The sequence below is a fragment of the Cryptotermes secundus genome, unplaced genomic scaffold, assembly GCF_002891405.2.
Source record: "Cryptotermes secundus unplaced genomic scaffold, Csec_1.0 scaffold615, whole genome shotgun sequence".
In the NCBI taxonomy this organism is placed as follows: domain Eukaryota; kingdom Metazoa; phylum Arthropoda; class Insecta; order Blattodea; family Kalotermitidae; genus Cryptotermes; species Cryptotermes secundus.
Genome location: NW_019720173.1, coordinates 282748 through 301530, shown reverse-complemented (window position 1 = coordinate 301530; position 18783 = coordinate 282748). Strand labels below are relative to the sequence as shown.

At 39.8% G+C, this 18783-nt stretch overlaps 1 protein-coding gene across 1 annotated transcript in view; it reads right to left on the bottom strand.

Moving 5' to 3' along the window:
- The window catches only part of LOC111867762, a gene marked incomplete at its 5' end in the record, with an annotated part of 371575 nt that overhangs the window by 158824 nt on the left and 193968 nt on the right, over nt 1-18783 (bottom strand). Inside the window, 2 exons of the mRNA XM_023857906.1 lie at nt 10615-10835; nt 16387-16530. Coding sequence (XP_023713674.1) covers nt 10615-10835; nt 16387-16530 — 365 coding nt within the window. The remainder of the gene's footprint in view (nt 1-10614; nt 10836-16386; nt 16531-18783) is intronic.

Below are 18783 nucleotides of genomic sequence, written 5' to 3'. Positions count from 1 at the left end.
ACGTCTGCCTCTGGTGAATTCTAAGTACCAAGTCCGATACGTCTGTCTCTGATGAATTCTGAACACCAAGTCTCTCTCCGTCTGTCTCTGATGAATTCTGAACCCCAAGTCTCTCTCCGTCTGTCTCTGATGAATTCTGAACCCCAAGTGCTTCTCCCACTCAATTCTGCTGGAGCGTCACTTCTTACCGTATAGGATTTGAACCGACGGCCTCTTTCCCAGACAAGAATAGTCTTCTAATGGCTGATTTTAACTGCCAATTTATCATACCATCAGTACAAGACAATCACATTACTAACTTTTAGAATGAAGAGATCCAGAGATATTGAACCCGGGACCCTACATGTGAAAGCACTTATGTCTTAGTTTAGGGCAGACAACAAACATATCCTTTTCATAATTGCCTCGACCCTCTAACGGTCACCCAAGGTCCAGGTAACAGAATAAGTTGTTCCTGTCTAAATGCGAAAATCATGTCAACTTCTTAATGGATGGGTCACCTTTATAAATCAGTCACTCTATTGAAATGGCTGAAAAGGAACACGTGTCCATTAAAGAGTATTAAAAGGTTTGGACGGTTACAGCTATTATGCTCCCTCTTCCTGCACAATTCAGGAAGTCCTGAGATCAACCTTCCTTCGTCATTTCGATAAAAATTGCAGCATAATAAATATTTATTTGCTCAATACTCGGACAGCTTCTGCTCTCAAAAAGTCAATGAAGGGTATTGTATTAGCCTATAATTTAAATAATATAACACACAGTTTCTACAAGATATTTCCTCTAAAGCCTTAGAACAAAATTAAAAAAAAACAAGTATGGTACAATGTATTGATAAATGATACTGCCGACATCAGTATTAGATGCATTAAAATTCTTACATTTGTTATTCTTAATTTTCAGAGTATTTTTAGTTCCTGTATGTATTATATATTGTCCGCGAAGCATCAATAAAAATTTTTGGCTGCTTGTCTCTAATTAGGTCGCCTGAGATGCCATTTCTCTCTGTTTGCCCGATCATATGAGAGCATTTTCCTCATAAACACACTAAGTAACTGGAATCTAGTATTTACTAAAGGAAAGTTAAAGATTAAAATTTCAATTAACAGTAATTTGAATTTTTGTGAGAAATTAGTGCCGAGATCATTGTCTGTCTGTCTGTCTGTCTGTAATGAATAAGATTGTTAAAGGCACTAACCGACTCCCCTCGTGGGTGACGTTAAGTTGTTGACGTTGTGGGTCTCTCTTAAATTTTATTTTCATGGTACTTCGTTTATGTCTGTGATTACTAAATCTATTTGTATGTATCCAGCTCCTGAAATCGGGTCTCACTTATGACTTTATTCTTATTGTTGAGGATAATTTATGTAACGAGAATTTAGGACCGTCCTTATTTCGGATCTCTTCTTGATATCTTACAAGAAACATTCCACCGGTCTCGCCTATGTATGTTGCCAAACAATACATACTTATTTATATACACCAGCACTACATTAAATCGTCACTTATGCCTTACTTTATTATAAATTTGTATCTTTTCGGTTCTGTAGGCAATTGTATTGTTTTAATCACGAACACTTTCGTTATGGCTCTGATATGACGGGCTTTATTCTTGTTTACTCTCAAGACTACAGAGTCTAAGTGTAGCAAAATAATGAACACTGAAAGTGAAGGTTGTGGAATGAAGCGGCTATAACTCATAAGAAATTGTCCGAATGGACTAAGGAAAAACACAACAAATCTCAGTTACGATACTAAACATCTGAACCGAAATACGGATTCGAAATTTACGGTAGACATAATCATTGCATTCGTATATTATGTTGAAAGAAACTAAGAAGCCAATGAGAAACTTGGAAAGAAAGAAACGGAATCACCCTCGCTGCAACCTAGGCCCATATTTCGTTAAGCCTAACACTCCAGTATAACCATTATGACCTTAAGTAAGGTAGATCTTGCTGAAGACTTCAGTGCTCCTAGCAAGCAGACAATATGGGAGCACGATATTTCAACTTTTACTGAAAGAAGGCACACGGAAGTGGCTACAGAAATTCATGAGAAGTGACGAAATATGTACTATAATTTTGAGTATCCTGCATATATTTGACGTATGTGTTCTTTGCCTGCTTACTTACTTACTTAACCCTTTCCTAGTATACCTTACGGTGCCGAGGTTATTTCTTCTTTTTTTCATTTTGATTATTTTACAGACGGTAGGACTCCTTAGACGGGTGATCAGCTCGTAGCAAGGCCTCTACTTAAACACAGGACAACACAAACACAGAATAAACAAATAAACATACCAAAACATCCATGCCTTTTGTGGGATTTGAACCCATGATCACTTTCCTTCAGAGCGAAGAGAGTACATGCCTTAAACCGCTCGGTTACCGTGACCGGCTCAAAGTTAATCAAACTACAGTTTTCGCATAGTTGAGTGTCATAAATTGTTTTTGCTTATATTCCGATAAATGTTCAACATATCGAAAAAAAAAGCATTTTAAATAAACGCCTCACTCTGTCATACAGTATTGTTTCACCGTGCGATTGAGACAAAGCAGGAAAGTTCTGTCGCTGTAGCTGAGTGCGGTTAAGAATCGCGTAGCCTGGCTTCAGTTCCCCTTCCAAACACTCAAAATTGTTGGAGAAATCGCTCAGCCGACTCTGAAGACTCGGGCCATCGAGGCAATCACTAGCAAGTTCACAAAGTGTGACACAGTTATAGCAGCAACAGAGTATCTCTCAAACGTACTGCAGTTCATTGCAGCATAGAGCAGACTGTTGTCTAATGAGTGTTCAGATATTCAGTGAGATGGTTGTCGGATTAGAGTCAGTCGTGTAGTTACTGAGTGAGTCAGTAGTCTGTCAGTTCTCAGTTCAGCTCAGTTCAGAAACACCGGCAGAAGCGTTGTCGTAAAATAATTATTTAAAACTGATCTCGTGCACATTAATGGTTACAGACGGAGGGACAATACCTACTCCATATTACAATAGGTGCAGCTCGGTTACTGCTTAATGTGAAGTATGAGACACAAGCGATCATACAAAGCAAGCAAAATTTCTAGTCTGTCCCACAGTGTAGGAGATGAAATACGCTGTCAACAACCTTCACTTCTGTGGTAGTATTACCTAGTCTGTACAAGAAACGCATAGAAATGCATGCAAACAGGTAAGAGTTCTTGCTAAGCATATGAAGACTTCGTACATTCCTGTTACACTTTCCAGAAAGCTTGAATGAAGGGAATAAACAAGTCCTTTGCTTGTGGAGAATAGAGACAACCCCCCCTCCAAAAAAACGAACTCTTCTTGACGTTCATATGAGCCCAGAATGCGTGACTCCAGCGCACTCTGGGGGCTCAGCTTCTGAAATATGGAGAGAGAGATCTCGCATCGAATCAAAGTTCAAATGCATACATGTACAAACACACACACATAATAAATAGATACGTATATAAACATTCATATATAATACATGTAGTATAATGTACACACTTAAATATTCATTGAAACTTTATAATACTGAGCACTTTGGTAGGCAATGAGGTAATTAATTATTGTATTGCACTGCCTCAAGACAAGGACTAGGAACACTATCATTACGCACAAAAGTATAAGTGACAAAATGACTCTCAAAGCTACAAAAAAAGAAAGAATTCTCGGAATAGCTAATCGCCTTCTCTCCTTTCACTATAATTTTAGTATCTCATACAAGCAGCAAGAAAAATTTAGTATGTGTGCACAATGCAATCAATAGAACAATAACATTTTGGGAGGCTGCAATATTGCTATTACTGATGGGACTCATGTATGAAGCGCACCTTTGAGATGGCCTTAGATAAACACACCTAGTTTCGTGAATGTGGGTTCGGAAATGCAGGTATTAAGGTCATTACCTCGACTAGTTGAGAGGTTGTAGTGTTGGTACTACTAATTACAGGAATTTCTTAATACAGTGTTGAGGTGATCTCAAGTGGCATGACATACAACAAAGTCTCATGACGATCGGTTGAGGTATTCGAGTAATATTAATGGTACTGCCTCAACAATTTGAGGTAACAGTGTTTGCTCGTGTTACTGATGGAGGGTTTTATGATGTCCGCCATTAAGAGGGCCTCAGGTGAAATGGTATATAATAACAAGGTTCATGACGATTGGTACAGACATTCAGGCAGTGTTAAATTTATGTTTCAGAAGTTTGAAAAGCTGCATTGTTGGTATTATTGATGGAAAGAATTTATGATATAAGCCACTGAGATTCCTTCATTTGGTATAATAACCTTGCCAAGTTTCATTAAGATTATTAGAGTCTTTCAAGCAATATTAGAGTTTTGCCTCAACAAAATTGAATGTTGTAATGTTGGTATTACTGATGAAAATGAATTACAAAGTGAACTGTTGAGATGGGCTCAGATGGCATAACATATACACCAGGTTTCATGAAGATTGTTAAGGGTATTAAAAACATATTAAGGTCTTGCCTCAGTAATTAGAAAGACTGTAATGATGGTATTACTGATAGAAGCGATTTGTGAAGTGCTCCATTAAAATAAGCTCAGATGGCATAATAAAAGTATACGTACCAAGTGCAACGACAAAAGTTACAGGCATTGATGTAGCATTACGTTTCTTACCGCAATAATTTGATAGGCTGTGATGTTTGTACTAATTATCGAAGGGACTTACGGAGCCTGTGTTGAGGTGGCCTCATATGATATCATATACATACCAAGTTTCATCTAGTTGGTGCAGGCGTTCAACAAATATTAAAATTTTACCTCAGAAATTTGAGAGTTGTAATGTTGGTATTACTGAAGCGAGGGATTTATGAATTACGCTGTTAAGATGGGGTTAGATGCCAAGATATACATACTAAGTTTCATAAAGATTGGTTAATGCATTCAACATTTAATGTAGGGAATACACACGGAGACGCACAGACACACACAGACACGAAAGCGATCTCATAAGCCTAATCTAATTTCTTCTAAATAAAGAAAGTAGGCTACAGATGTACTTAAATTTGGGGAAATTCTGTGACTCCTACATTTCTTTGTATAGGCCTATGTTACAGATTTTTTCTCTGTTGTCAAATGTAACATTCCTTAATTATAAATTAGAGCAAATGCCTTAATTAACCACTTATTCCGACACGGTGCTCACATGATTATTAGGATACCTAAGGAATGCAATCCCTCTGGTCTCAGGTGCCAGACTCTAGACTGTCGTACGAAGAAAGTTTAAAGCAAAGGGGAATGAGATAAAACAGAGCACAGTCGAGATCCTGAAAATGTCGTAGTACTTTTGCGCCTTCCGCAAAATACAAAGAAACAAAACGTTTCTGAAAGTCACAAACTAATCAAACGAAGCGAATGGAATAGACATTTTACGCTTGATGTGACACATCTACTTCAGTAATTATTCCAAACAGTTTGTTCCGTAATGGAAGGAAACTTTTCGAACTCTGTTCCTGGGGAAAGGGGGGGGGGGGACGCGAAAGAAAAGAAATTCGAGGAGCGAATGGCTAACAGACGCTGAATACCAAAACAAACTTTGATGACATGCAAAACACCACAAAAAGAAATATATAAAGTTTCATATTTTACAAACACGAAAACTAAAGAAAATTTCCAGTAAACTGTAAAGAAGTACTCAAACTTGCATTAAAAGTTACAATTCTATTTGCATATAAAATACGATATATTTCTTACACTCAACATTAACAGCCAGATATGACAAGAATTACGGCAACACATAATCAATTCTCATTTTCTTATTCGTTGTGGCAGCCCCTACTTCTCTCTGCATCTAACCTAAGCCTATTAAAATGTAGTGACATTTAAAATTATAATACACTGCAGGAAATTCTACAGCGTCAATTCATAGTGAGTATAAATAACCACGACTAAAATATTTGTAAGTTTCCATTTCAGTCCCACAGCACATAAAAGTTGTTCCTCTGCTTACCCATAACACCCCAAAAATTTTTCAGGGCTTATATGAGGCATGGGAACGCGTGGTAGAGTACTTGGTTAAGGAACTATCCTATAAACCGGAAGATCGAGAGTTTGAGTCTCAATGAGGTTACTGAAATTTTCAATTGACCTATTTCTCCCAGCCGCACTATGACTTTGAGGTCGCCTCAGCCTCTAAAAGAAATGAGTAACAGGAATCTTCCTGGAGGTTAAAGGGCGGCCGGAGAGTAAGGCTGACAACCTTACCGCCATGTATGAGCCGATTGTCCAGGAAATGTGAGAAACTCGACGTCTCATAACCCTATGGGTCTTCGTGTTCTATTTGCTGGGACAGATTTATATGAAGCATGGAGGTAAAACTTCACGCATTCCATCGAATGTTATGGTTGCGTATTCAGCCCTTGTGTTTCGTATTCTGCACCTTAACACAACTTCGAATTTAAGCGCGAAGAACCTCTGTTCCGATAGATATATCGTATTCAGCTTCAGCTCCTTCAGAAAAACATGATGGATTAGTATTTTAAAATATGTTGTGGCTGTTTTGTATCAAATGGCATTTACATTCTTCATTCGTAACGAAGGACATGCGATTTGACGTCATGGAACCTAACATATGTGACTGAAGAGATTCCAATCCTCGGCCTCAGATGGAGTTCTGAGCTGCGGGATCTTTATCCACAGTGAAAGAACCCACGACATGGGAGACCGTGACCGAGCAGGTTGGTACAGCGGTAAAGCTCTAGATTTGCATTCGGGGGGTGCTCGATTCGCATCTCGACAGATATAGCGCCTATCCTGACTAAGATTCTTTGTGATTATCCTAAAGCTGTCCAGGCAAACATCAAGAAAACACCTCCTCGATTAAGTAACAATCGTTTCCTTCAAAATTCTCCGACTTCATTATTCGTCAATTGTCATACTATTTGACACTGCATAATCTAGAAAACCACACAAGAAGTTGCCTCGGTCGCGGAACAGTTGTGGACTGACTACACGCGAGGAAAACTAGCGCCATCTCTGGAAGTCAAAACATGTTCGTCCTGCCGTACATAGACTGTACACTGCTAGATCGGGGCTAGTTTCGTGCAAATATGTAAGAAGTCCACTTTAACACATGCTCATTATCTCCAAAACAACACCCTATGAAGAAATACACGCAATATTGATCTCACGCCTGTGGAGAACAGGCCTGTTACCTGCTGGTATATGACGTCATTTAGTCTAGTAGAAATTTACCGTCATATCTGTGGAAACTATTGCATTCACCTTCCGGGATGTAAAGCAAGCCGAGCAAGCAAACAACAAGCAGCTAAGTTATTCCGTCTTTCCGAAACGTCGGTAAGGTCCTATCATGCTATATGGTGTTATATGCCACAAGGCGTTAGTGTACTTTTTCACGGCATTATTTATTAGAACCCTTTGAAGAACAACATCCCTTCGAACAACTTGCTATATCACAGAAAAGTAGTTCTCAAATCTGAAGCTTGCATAAATAATAATATTCTATTCAGTTCAGCCGAAGCGCATTGCATCGAACAGAACGCAATCTAACTGAATCGAAATTTCCTGTCGGTTGTGCAAGCTAGTTCGATTGATTTGAAACAAGGTCGAACCGAAGAACGTTGCGGACAGTTTCATATTTCAACTCAATATAAGCCACTGAAGCTCTATATGTAAAGGTACTTCCAGCGTCAGCGTAATGAGAGAAACCTCTGACGAAAACGGATCATGTGCTCATAGGATGTACAAAAATAGAAAGTCACTTACAGGGGTGACTATAGACGGGGTCTGAATTGGTGACTCGATTTATTGCCCACTTGTGCACTCACGACTAGTGACTACACTTTGCAGGTCACTGACACACACACACACACACACGCAGACTAGCGTCATCAGTCTATTGCAAACTCCATTAGCCGTTTCATGGCAACGGATTTTAACGCAGGAACTATAACTGTCTCACTGAATTACACACTCAGAATATCACACATAAAATCTTCTCTTCACAGTCGCACTCTTGCAATTAACGCTTTCCTTCACAGCCTTCTGTACAGAACTGAACTCTCAACTGAGTGGGTCTCCCCTGTTGTTTTCCTTATAAACCCTTTGCACGGATCGAGTAGAAAACACCGTTCCAAACTGTAACTCAATTTTTGCGTGCATACTGTTTTCAGTGGAAACTTGTTTACCGAGCCGTTGTCTAGAAACGGTCGCAGCGCGGAACACAGAAAACCCCGTTCTTCTATTGTTGTGTGCGTATATGTTGTTAGCGTTACCTAGTAACGGCCGCTGTTTACAGAGTCATCATCTAGCAAAAGATCTATGTGCCACAAAATTGGATTATGGTTTTAAATGTATTAAGATATAAGCAATAATGCAGAATCAAAAGAAAAATATGAAGCCTAAAAGACCTCTACTACCGCATGTATGCAGCAAGAAGAATGCTAGAAAATGCTTCCGATATGCGGCCAGAACTATTTTGTGTCTTCCAGGAAAGGAAACATGTATCAGCACAACACCTAAAGGTTGTACTGGGATATATTCTGCAAGCAATTACCTGAGGAAGGACACTGATCCGTCACGACTGAAGCAGAGAGTATTAATAGCTCTAAATTTACTCGATAATAGAACTGCAACACATTGGTGGAAATTCCAGTTGCTCTAAGGGATTTCTTTGTATCTTCAGGATATGGTCTCGACCAGCAAATGTACGTGTATGTGCATAGTAAATGAGTTTAAAACTTTTCATTTTCGAATCCTCAGCTTTACCATTAGGGAAAACTGTAACACAGTAAGAAATTAGTTATAAACAGCGGGGTCAGAGGTCAACGGCAGTGCCGGTGTCACCTGAAATATTAGACATGGAACATGCTCCTTTAGAAACTTAGGAAAAGTATGCAAAAATACAAAAATTTCGCAACAAACATTCAACATCGAATGGAAATTTTGGATTTTCTATTGCGTTGTAAGTATACACTCATTGCAGTAAATCATTTTCAAACAGTAGTAAAAATAAAACAACGTTCCTTGTGATAAATTTGTTTGTGACAACGAGGAACATATGACCAATCATTTCTGATAATAACAGCATAGATCCAATACCCACAAATATATATTTTTGCTATGTAAGATTTGAGGCTTTCACGACGGTGACTATGAAGAAAGCAGTCTTCTGGGATTTGGCACCGTGTATATGTGGTGTTAACCGACGTTTCGGAGGAACGTATCGCCCCCATCTTCAGGGTTGAAGAAGTATAGGTAAATCTGCAAGCGACAACACCGTGAGACACGGTCAAGCGACCGTGTCTCACGGTGTTGTCGCTTGCAGATTTACCTATACTTCTTCAACCCTGAAGATGGGGGCGATACGTTCCTCCGAAACGTCGGTTAACACCACATATACACGGTGCCAAATCCCAGAAGACTGCTTTCTTCATATATTTTTGCTGTTCAGACATCTCAAAATAATGCCTTCATAAATTTATGCATCCTAATTTTCTCCGATGGATGGCTTGTGCCTAGACCAACCGAAACAGCCCTTTGTTCCGCCTTCGTCTGTTGACGAATGCGATCGAATCCGCAACACAAAACATATCGATTGAAAAATATTGAACCGTTCAGGATCGAAACGAAAGACATCCTTCTGCAAGAATTCATTCAGGTTCGTTGCGTATCGACTCGCTTCTATTCTTACTGCTGTGTTCTAGTTCTGCAGAAAATATCAGGTTTCTTTATATATTTTAGTAATGACTTCCCAGTCTTCAATTCGTTTTAAGGCAATAAATTCGTCTTAAAGAAACTACTGTAACGTTACCTTGCGGATCTGAATGAAGCTTCATATTCTGGAATAATTCGGGAACGAGATTTAGGAGATATTTCTGCAAGTTCATATTGGTTCAGTTCTATTCAATGTAGTATGCGCCGGCAACAGGAAATCTCTCGAGCGACCATTATACTACAAGACCTATTTTGTTCAGTCCCATAAAGCCACCGTAACTACTGAGACATGCATTCCAAATAGATACCAAATTCCTGGACGCTTTTCTCGTAGAATTAACTAGCCTGCAATGAATACCAATCGAGCAGAGCTTCTGACTGGAAGCAGCGACATGGCCAGAGATTACTACAGACGGGAACCATTTGCTATCAAAAGGGAGAGTAGCTGGCAAATGTCTGGACTTCCTCTTGTGGCTGTACGCTTCTGACTGGATGTTGCATATCCTCGGCCTTTGTCTGTAGAGATGACAGAAGCCCACTTCTTCTAGCACCAAGTGGAGGATTTCTACATCGGCTCTAATATAGCGAAACTATAGAATTGATGTGGTTCTCACTGTGGTGGTTTTGAACGGCTCAATCTTCAGGGTTATAATGTCAACGGGTTACATGGCATTATATCCTGGAATATAAATTTCTTTGCAACAGATGAGTTGCATATATATGTATAATATATATTCTGTGGATAAAATACTAACTAGACATAAAATTAAAAGATTATATAATTTCCATTAAGATTTGAAGTATTAAGAGTTTAATAGGGGATCAATGACAGAAAATCTTGAGATATTTAATTATGATTTCCGTAAACTCGTGATCTCCTACGACACAAAATCACTCCTCTCAAGCAGAAAATTTGAGGACTTACATGTGGATGAAGCCTGAGTGTGACAAGGAGGCTGAACTCCCTCGGAAAACTACCGGTGTGGCTGTGCCCCACAGCAGGGAACAGTTCTGAAGATGGTATCCACATGTATGAGTATGGATGAAGCCTCCATGCTGTTGGTCTTCCCGGCACGCGCTCCCATTGTGCCCGAGAAGAGGGGTGGAAATAGCGGCGGTCTTCAACATCCAGAGGGTAGACTGCACCTGTAACAAGCAGAGTTCAATGTCTATACTTTGCATGTAAAGGGTTAGCGTGACGAGTAGTAACGGGTTCTAGATTTGATGACTGAGGATATTGGCACTTCTTTACCATTGAAATCCTAAGTAACGTCTGTTTGCTGAATCTCTATGAGGAATCTCTCACTGTTGTCTGAATTTCTGACTGGTCTCTCGTCTCTCGAATTCTGGATCCCTACTCTACTCCTCTCTACTACTCTGATTTCTCTCTCTCTTTCGGAATTCATGAATCTATTGCCTTATATAATTTCTGTTATTCTGTTGGTAGGAGCCTGGATAGCTCAGGCGGTATAGCGACTGGCAAATGGCTGGACGACCGAGGGGTCGGGGTACGAGTCCCGGTGGGTGCAAGAATCTTCTCTTCTTCAAGTCGTGCAGACTGGCTCTGGGGTTCAACCAACCTCCTATCCAATGGGTACAGGGGGCCCCTTCCCAGGAGTAGAGCGGCAGGGGCGTGAAGCTGACCACTCACTTCTAACTAATACTGAGGTAAAGGAAATATGGATCTATACATCCACTCCCCATACGCCTTCATGGCGTAGTGCTTAATTAGTTAAGTACAAGGACGATTTTACCTTAACTTTTAACTTTATTCTGTTTGTTGTCACGGGAATCTTGTATACTGACTTTGGATACTAGGAAACCGAGGTTACGAGAGGACTGTGCTTAGTGAAGCCTTTCCTAGCAGGTCATATTCCGCCCCCATCTACGGGATACAAGGTTTCATATTAAATTTAATAACTGCTCAGCTGATCAATATGTTCTGTCCTTTCATGAACATTGAAGATTCATCAATATAGTCGTAGAAACAGTTGATGGTCAAACTTGAGCCAGTTCAATCCTGTTAAAATTTTCGTACACTCCTCTCTATATCGGTTCTGTTCTAGGAGGAACCCGGTAGAGACTGCTCTCAATAGAAGTGCAGTCCATTTCTCCGAAATATTGGCAATTGTGTACCACGCTGAGTGGCTTTACTTCCCAGACAACCGTAATGTTAGTCATATTTGTATGTACAAATGTCTTCCTCTTGTAATAAAATCTTACAGAGCATATAAATAACTGAAAAGAAGCACAATCAACAGTCTCACTTAGCGACCTGAATAACAGCCTCTCCTTTAAATCTTTTCGTTCTTGAACATGTGAATTCAATGTAGGTAACATCACATGCCTTAACTGAGCAAACTTTTTAGTATTTTCTATACATTTGCCTTCATCGGAATCTATTTATCTAATTCATTGTAATTTTTTTCTCACATCTCTGCCTCCATGTTCCAAATAACCGCTTTATAAGAGGATTCCTTTACTAAGTCCTGTAAATATATCCTCAATTTCTCATGCAAGCATTAATTTTCGTCGCACGTAACCACGTAGACTCCAGACTTCACTATTCTAGCATTGCTACGCGATCTTCATACAGTATGAGAGTTCTAGTTACACAGTATTCTAAACTGCTCGATTATTTCATCCTCCTGTAATACAATTATTTTCTTGCGCCCCTTCTTGCAAACATTCGCAATTTAAATATTTTATGAAAGAAGAGACAATATTTCACAGAGATATATGAAGTTTACCACAGCAGATACCCCCTGGGATCATCCTCGTATTTCTAAAGATGAGCCTATGGAATAAAGTTTTCAAGTTAAACCCATGAGTTTCCTTTTGATGCTGGGTTTTCCAGAAGGATCATTGTCAAGCAATTCTGGATATATTATATTACTGAGCACATTTTTGTTCAAATTTGTATTTGTTCTGCAGTAAGATATGTGAAAGATATCTTCCTGGCTCCTTTATACAATTATAATATGCGCTTTATTATTTTTAGGAATAAATCTAAGTTACATGTTTTAGAAACAACATGCTCACAAGAGTCCTTGGATCAAACGGAAATAAAGTAAGACTACACAAAAATTCTTAATTTAGAATTGTTATGATAATGGAAGTAAGGATGTTATGAATGGATAGAAAAGTATCGAAAATGAATATAGAAATCTGGCTCGCAAACATTTGGAAAAGCAAAAAAACATGCTAGAATAATATGAAAGTGTAATTTTGTGTGTGAATTGTGAGGATGGTTAGGTTACTCTCAGTGATTCAGGATCTCGCTCAGTCGCGGGAATTCAAAAATCAAAATATCAGGGATTCCAGCATAGTTTTACTTTAACAAATTCAAGTGTGGAAAATTCAAGATTTTTGGAATGAAAAAAAAAACAAACAAACAAAAATTTACTCACCAACAAATTTAGAACAGACTAATTCGGGTAATGCTTGCAACTTTTTAATTCAGGATCTTTAGCCTTGTCGTTTGTTATCTACTCGTAGAACAGCAAACCTTAAAAGTGTATATAAAGAAATGTAGGTTTACCTGTAGATTTGTGTGGCTAAACAAATTGGTCTCCCCCAGTGAGAGAACATAGACTGAGGGTGTGTGAGAACAGGGTGCTGAGAAGAATATTTCGACCAAAGGGCAATGTACGTGTAGCAACAAGAGGCGGGAGAAAAGTGCATAATGAAGAGCCCCATAGCTTTTACTCCTCGCCAAACAGTGTCAGAATAACCAGAAAGAATAGGATGTGTAGAACATATAGGGCTCATGGGAAAGAAGAGACCGGAATGCTAAGTTATGGTGGGAAAATCTGAAGGTAAAAGTCCACTAGGAAGGCCTAGGAGTACAATGGACAATTATATTGAAACTGACCTTAATTATTTTTTTTATTGCTATTGGAGTGGGACTAAGTCCCTTGTACTGCGGCCACTTCTGGCCTATTGTACCAGTCCCAGATGATAGGTGAGGGTGATTGTGGAGCAATTGGTGGAATCAAGATTGGCAGGGGAAACCTAAGTACTCGGAGAAAACCTGCCCCAGCGCCACTTTGTCCACCACAAATCCCGCTTGACCAGACCCGGGATCGAACCCGGGCCGCCGCGGTGGATCTTAAGTAAATAGGATTGTATTTTGTGGCTGGATTCATCTGACAGAAGATAGGGACGAATAGTGGGCTCTTGTGTACGCGGTAATGAATAATCCGGTTCCATAAAAAGCTTGAGGCTTCTCAGTTATACTAAGAACCCGTATCTTCTCGCCACTACAGAATTACTTAGTTATTTGCGTGTATGCTATTTTCTTCTGGCTTGTTTCAGCGAGTTTTGCGAGCACAGCCAATTGCTACGAATGTAGCGCAATATCTCTAACACAGAGTGACATCCGAATGCGGTTGTTCCTTGCATCCATTTGCATTCAGTGCTTCCAGAGAGATCCGGGCATCCAGCTTTCCTAAAAACGAACAAAAATACGCGCAAAGTACGGCTATTGTCATTTCGATACATATGACGAATATCCGTCATAGATCCAGGTGTCAAAATCTGACGTCATTAATCGCCACACGCTCAGGACTAATTGGAAATCACTGACAGAAACAAGAATAATTTATCGGTGGCTGGAATCCAGTTACTTTCCAGGCAAGTGACAACATTTAAAACATAAGAACACCAAAGGGTATTTAGGGCCGCGCCATAGCTCAAGCGGTTAGTCACTGGTTCGATTCCGGGTCTGGTTAATTGGGATTTGTGGTGGACAAAGTTGCGCTGGGGCAAGTTTTCTCCGAGTACTTCGGTTTCCCCTGCCAGTCTTCATTCCACCAAATTCTACATCATCATAATCACCCGGTGCAGGCTACAATAGGTCAATCAGTGGCCGCCGTGCCGAGTGGACCAAATTGGACTCCACCCCCCACTGAGCGAAAAGGGTATTTACAAACTAGTGGAGTCTGAATGAAGTTTACTCCACACATGATATTTTCTGCAGCCACCTGCTCACGCTGGTTCCTCGCTCGCGGTTTTTTACCCTGAAAACGGAGGCGATATTTTCCTCCGAAACGTCGGTTAACACAATATCTACACGGCGTCACATCCCAGAAGACGGAATTCTTCTCAATCTTAAATTTGATAATAATTAATAGGATCTGAGAGAGAGAACTTAATACATTGGCTCACGACGGGGTTAAATGGCGAACTTTCGCGAGCACAGAAAATGCATTTTATTCACAAATCAGTACGTGCTAGAAGGCTGTATGAAGAATAAAGTATGTGGCTGAAAATTGAAGAGGCCATTATTATGCGCAAGAGTACGTGTATATGTGTTCATGAGAGGTAAATTAGAAACGAAAGAGAAGAAATGTGCGATGAAGAACATCAGCTCAGTATTCTTCGTGCGATATTGTTAAAGAGATGAAGAAACCTCTACTGTTCACTGGTATGCTATATTGAGAGTGACAGTTCCATATGTCCTCTTAAAAATACAAGTTTTACTGGGCACAAACAGGTCGTGCTCAAATCGAAAATAATAGGTCGACACAACTTTGGTTTCGAAATCAATTTAGAGACCTAGAAAATATTATAATAATCTTATGCAAATTAGTTCCCGGAGGCATGAACTGTTTTAAATTATAGTTTAATGGTGAGATGTTTCAGTGAAAGTAAAAAATACGAGTTTCATTAGAAAGTGGAGCCATATTGAAAATAGAAATGAAATGCTTAAAAAAGACCCAGAAGAAATGGAGTTATTTTGTCAGTCAAAAAACTATAGAGTCAACCATTAAGTTAATGATTCAGTTAAGCAGATAGATAATCCCAGTCAGTCAGGTAAGTATGAGTGGATAGTTAACCAGTCAGTGGGTGGGAAGGCCATGCAGATATTCGGTCCGCAAATTAACTAAGTATATTATTAATTTATGGTTGAATCAAGAGCCTGTATTCTGTATTTGTTTACATCCTTAGTTACATGGAACTAGCCACTCTATCCGGCTTTGACCGGGAGTAATCTGCACGTATAACTGCAAAATGTAATGCAATGCAATGTTATAACTTTGATCTTAATGTTATTAATATAAAGTGTCAGAACTACAAGGAACTTAACCAACAAATTACAACGAAAATCCTCACTTTTTGCAATTTTTACAGAAATATCCTTCATTTTCTGGAAATTTCAAAATTATTTATCTCCAAACCTATAAAATATAAGCATAGGTGTGTGGCTGGCTGACGTTTCTTTCTTTATTTTTATCCTCTTTTTTACTTTTGTATTTCTTATCTCATCTTTTCTAAGCGCCACCAAACACATAAACTGAACACATTAGGACGAATGGTTGTTGGTAAATAAATAAGAGGAAAGAAAGAAAACTGTTTTTTGGTGAGCTTGTGATTAGAGAGGGGGGAGATTTTTGAGCGTGTAAAATCACAGCAGGGACATTTATCACCATTCCAAATTTGATCGAAGTAGTTGCAACGGCGTGGAAATATGAAAGGGACAAATAAACAAACATACATACAAGTAGACAAATTTGTATAGACATTACAGGTATTGCCTGCTGTTGCGCACGTAAAGCAGGACGACCAGCCCTGTCTCGTCCACGAAGCTTCCGCTAATAGTGACTCCGTGAGCAAGCCAAGTTCCACTACAGCCTCCCATTACTGTCTTACTGGGACACTATTAATGATCGAATTTGCATAATAAATTCCGTACCTTGACAGGAAAACATATTGCAACGTCTTCTCTCTTTGTTGTATCCATGGCAACTAGCATTCTGGCGACAGAATCTCCTCCGCTCCTGAGTGCCCTCACCACAAGAGGCGCTGCAGGGAGACCAGTCAGACCATGGCTCCCAACCTGCAATGCACAAAGAGAAAACGTCTCAAACAATCCATCACAGCACCGATCATTAATCAAGGCATTGAAGAGTTCTTGCATCGCAAGGCAAGTAAGGCTCCAATGGAGAGGGGATTCTTCAAGTCAAGATGATGAATCAGCGGCAAAAGATTTGTCACTTTTCTTTTGGGGAACAATTCTGATATTTCTATATGTACCATCACGTTTAATAGTTTAAACGTTACCTCGGATTTTAATGTCTTGAATACTTAATTAGCAGGTTCCATTTCATCAACCCTTTGTTTGAAGTGTTTCGTTTATAAAATGTACTTTTGATGGTTTTCGAACGTATTTCGACGCTAGGTTAACATTTTAATTGATCAAGAAACACAAGAAATATAAAAATGCATTTAAAGACGAGAAAAAGTTGGGTTTCTGAAAGACATATTTATTTCGTTGCATCAGAATTGTTAATTATTAATTTAGAAACCTAACGACAGCCACGATCTTGACCAACAGCTTCTCTGAAGATCAATTATCTGGGTCTCTTTTAAAAGAATAAAACTCTGTGGCTTTAGTCCTCAAGCGAGCTACCACGTATAGCGACCTAGCGACCACCGCCTCTCGGCGAAGTTATTGCCAACTTTATTGGATAGAGGGTGTCGCGTGGTCAGCGCAATGAATCCCCACGGCCATTGATTTCAGTTTTATGGACCGGCATTCAGGACATAATTAATATCAGGTTTAACATTTTGTAGGTTAAGAGCAATAATAGAGGTGGAAGGTTTGGTACTCCTTCATCGTATTCTATTGGCCACGTCACACTGTACTGAATGAGGTATTTCGTGGTTTTCCTCAGTTCTTCCAGTCCAATGTTGATGTATTAAATTAATTTAGGAAAAGACAGCTTCCTTCCAAGTATTTTACAATTCTCCCTGCGTATTGAACTCCCATTCGACGATATGAAACATCTTAAGGCAAAAGAGCGATTCAAAATAAAACGAGAAATAACCAAATACACGAGTGGGTTCACATATCCCCTATAATTTATGTATATATACGTCCATCTTTTCACCGCCAAACATTTCTTTCCAAATTAAATATCGCCGCCATTTTGCAACATCCTAGGGCACCAAGTCATAAAATTCCATCTGAGTCCGTACTGACAACACCTTTCTTGGTAAAATGCCTATTCACATTTACAATATACAGCGTGTTTCAAAAAGAGCTTTACAACTTTGAAAGCTTATATAAATTTATGCAGAGGACATACACAACGTTTTGAACTGTCATAATGTAGCAAAACACACCGAGTTTTACCTTGGATAGTTATGGTTCAGTGTGACTTCCATTGGTAATGCGGCAGACGTCCCACCTGCAGTCAGTCTCTTGCCACACGCTACGTAGCATCTCTGGTGTCACTTCTGCAACTGAGGCAGTAATTCGAGTTCGGAGCTCAACAACATTTGCAGGCAAAGGCTGTACGAACACTCGATCTTTAACGAATCCCCATAAGAAAAAATCCATCGGATTAAGATCCGGGGGACGAGGTGGCCATGCTATCGGCGCCGCTCTACCAATCCACTGACCTGGGAAACAGGTGTTGAGGTACTCGTGCACTTCTCCTAGGTAATGAGGGGATGCGCCGTCTTGCTGGAAGTGAATGCGTCCTTCTTGGTCATCTTCGTCTAACTGTGGAATGAGGAACTCTTGGAGCATGTCCAGATATACGATACCGGTAATGGTCCTCTCCATGAAGAAGGGGCCGTACACTCTTTCTTTACTGAGGGCGCAAAACACGTTCACCTTTGGACTATCACGAACATGTTCCAGGGAGACACGTGGATTTTCGCTGCCCCAGATCCTGTAGTTGTGGGTATTTACCTTGCCACTGACATGAAACGTGCTCTCATCACTGAAAATTACGGAGTCCAGAAACTTCTCATCGTCTTGTATCTGATGAAACATTTGCATACAGAATTCCTTACGAACCATCTTATCTGCATCCGTAAGGTGTTGAATGATGGATAGTTTGTACGCTTTTAAATGTAATCGTTTTCGTAACACTCACCACACAGTAACATTTGGAATACCAGTTTCCCGAGACTCAAGTTGCGTTTACTTTCGTGAACTTCGAACGAAACTCTCCATAATGTGTTCCACTGTAGCGTCAGAAACACGTGGCCGACCTGGTGGCTTGGCATGGCGCACAGAACATCCGGTCTGAACAAAATTCTTGTGCCAGGAGTAGGCACAAGAGGCCTACTGGGAGGT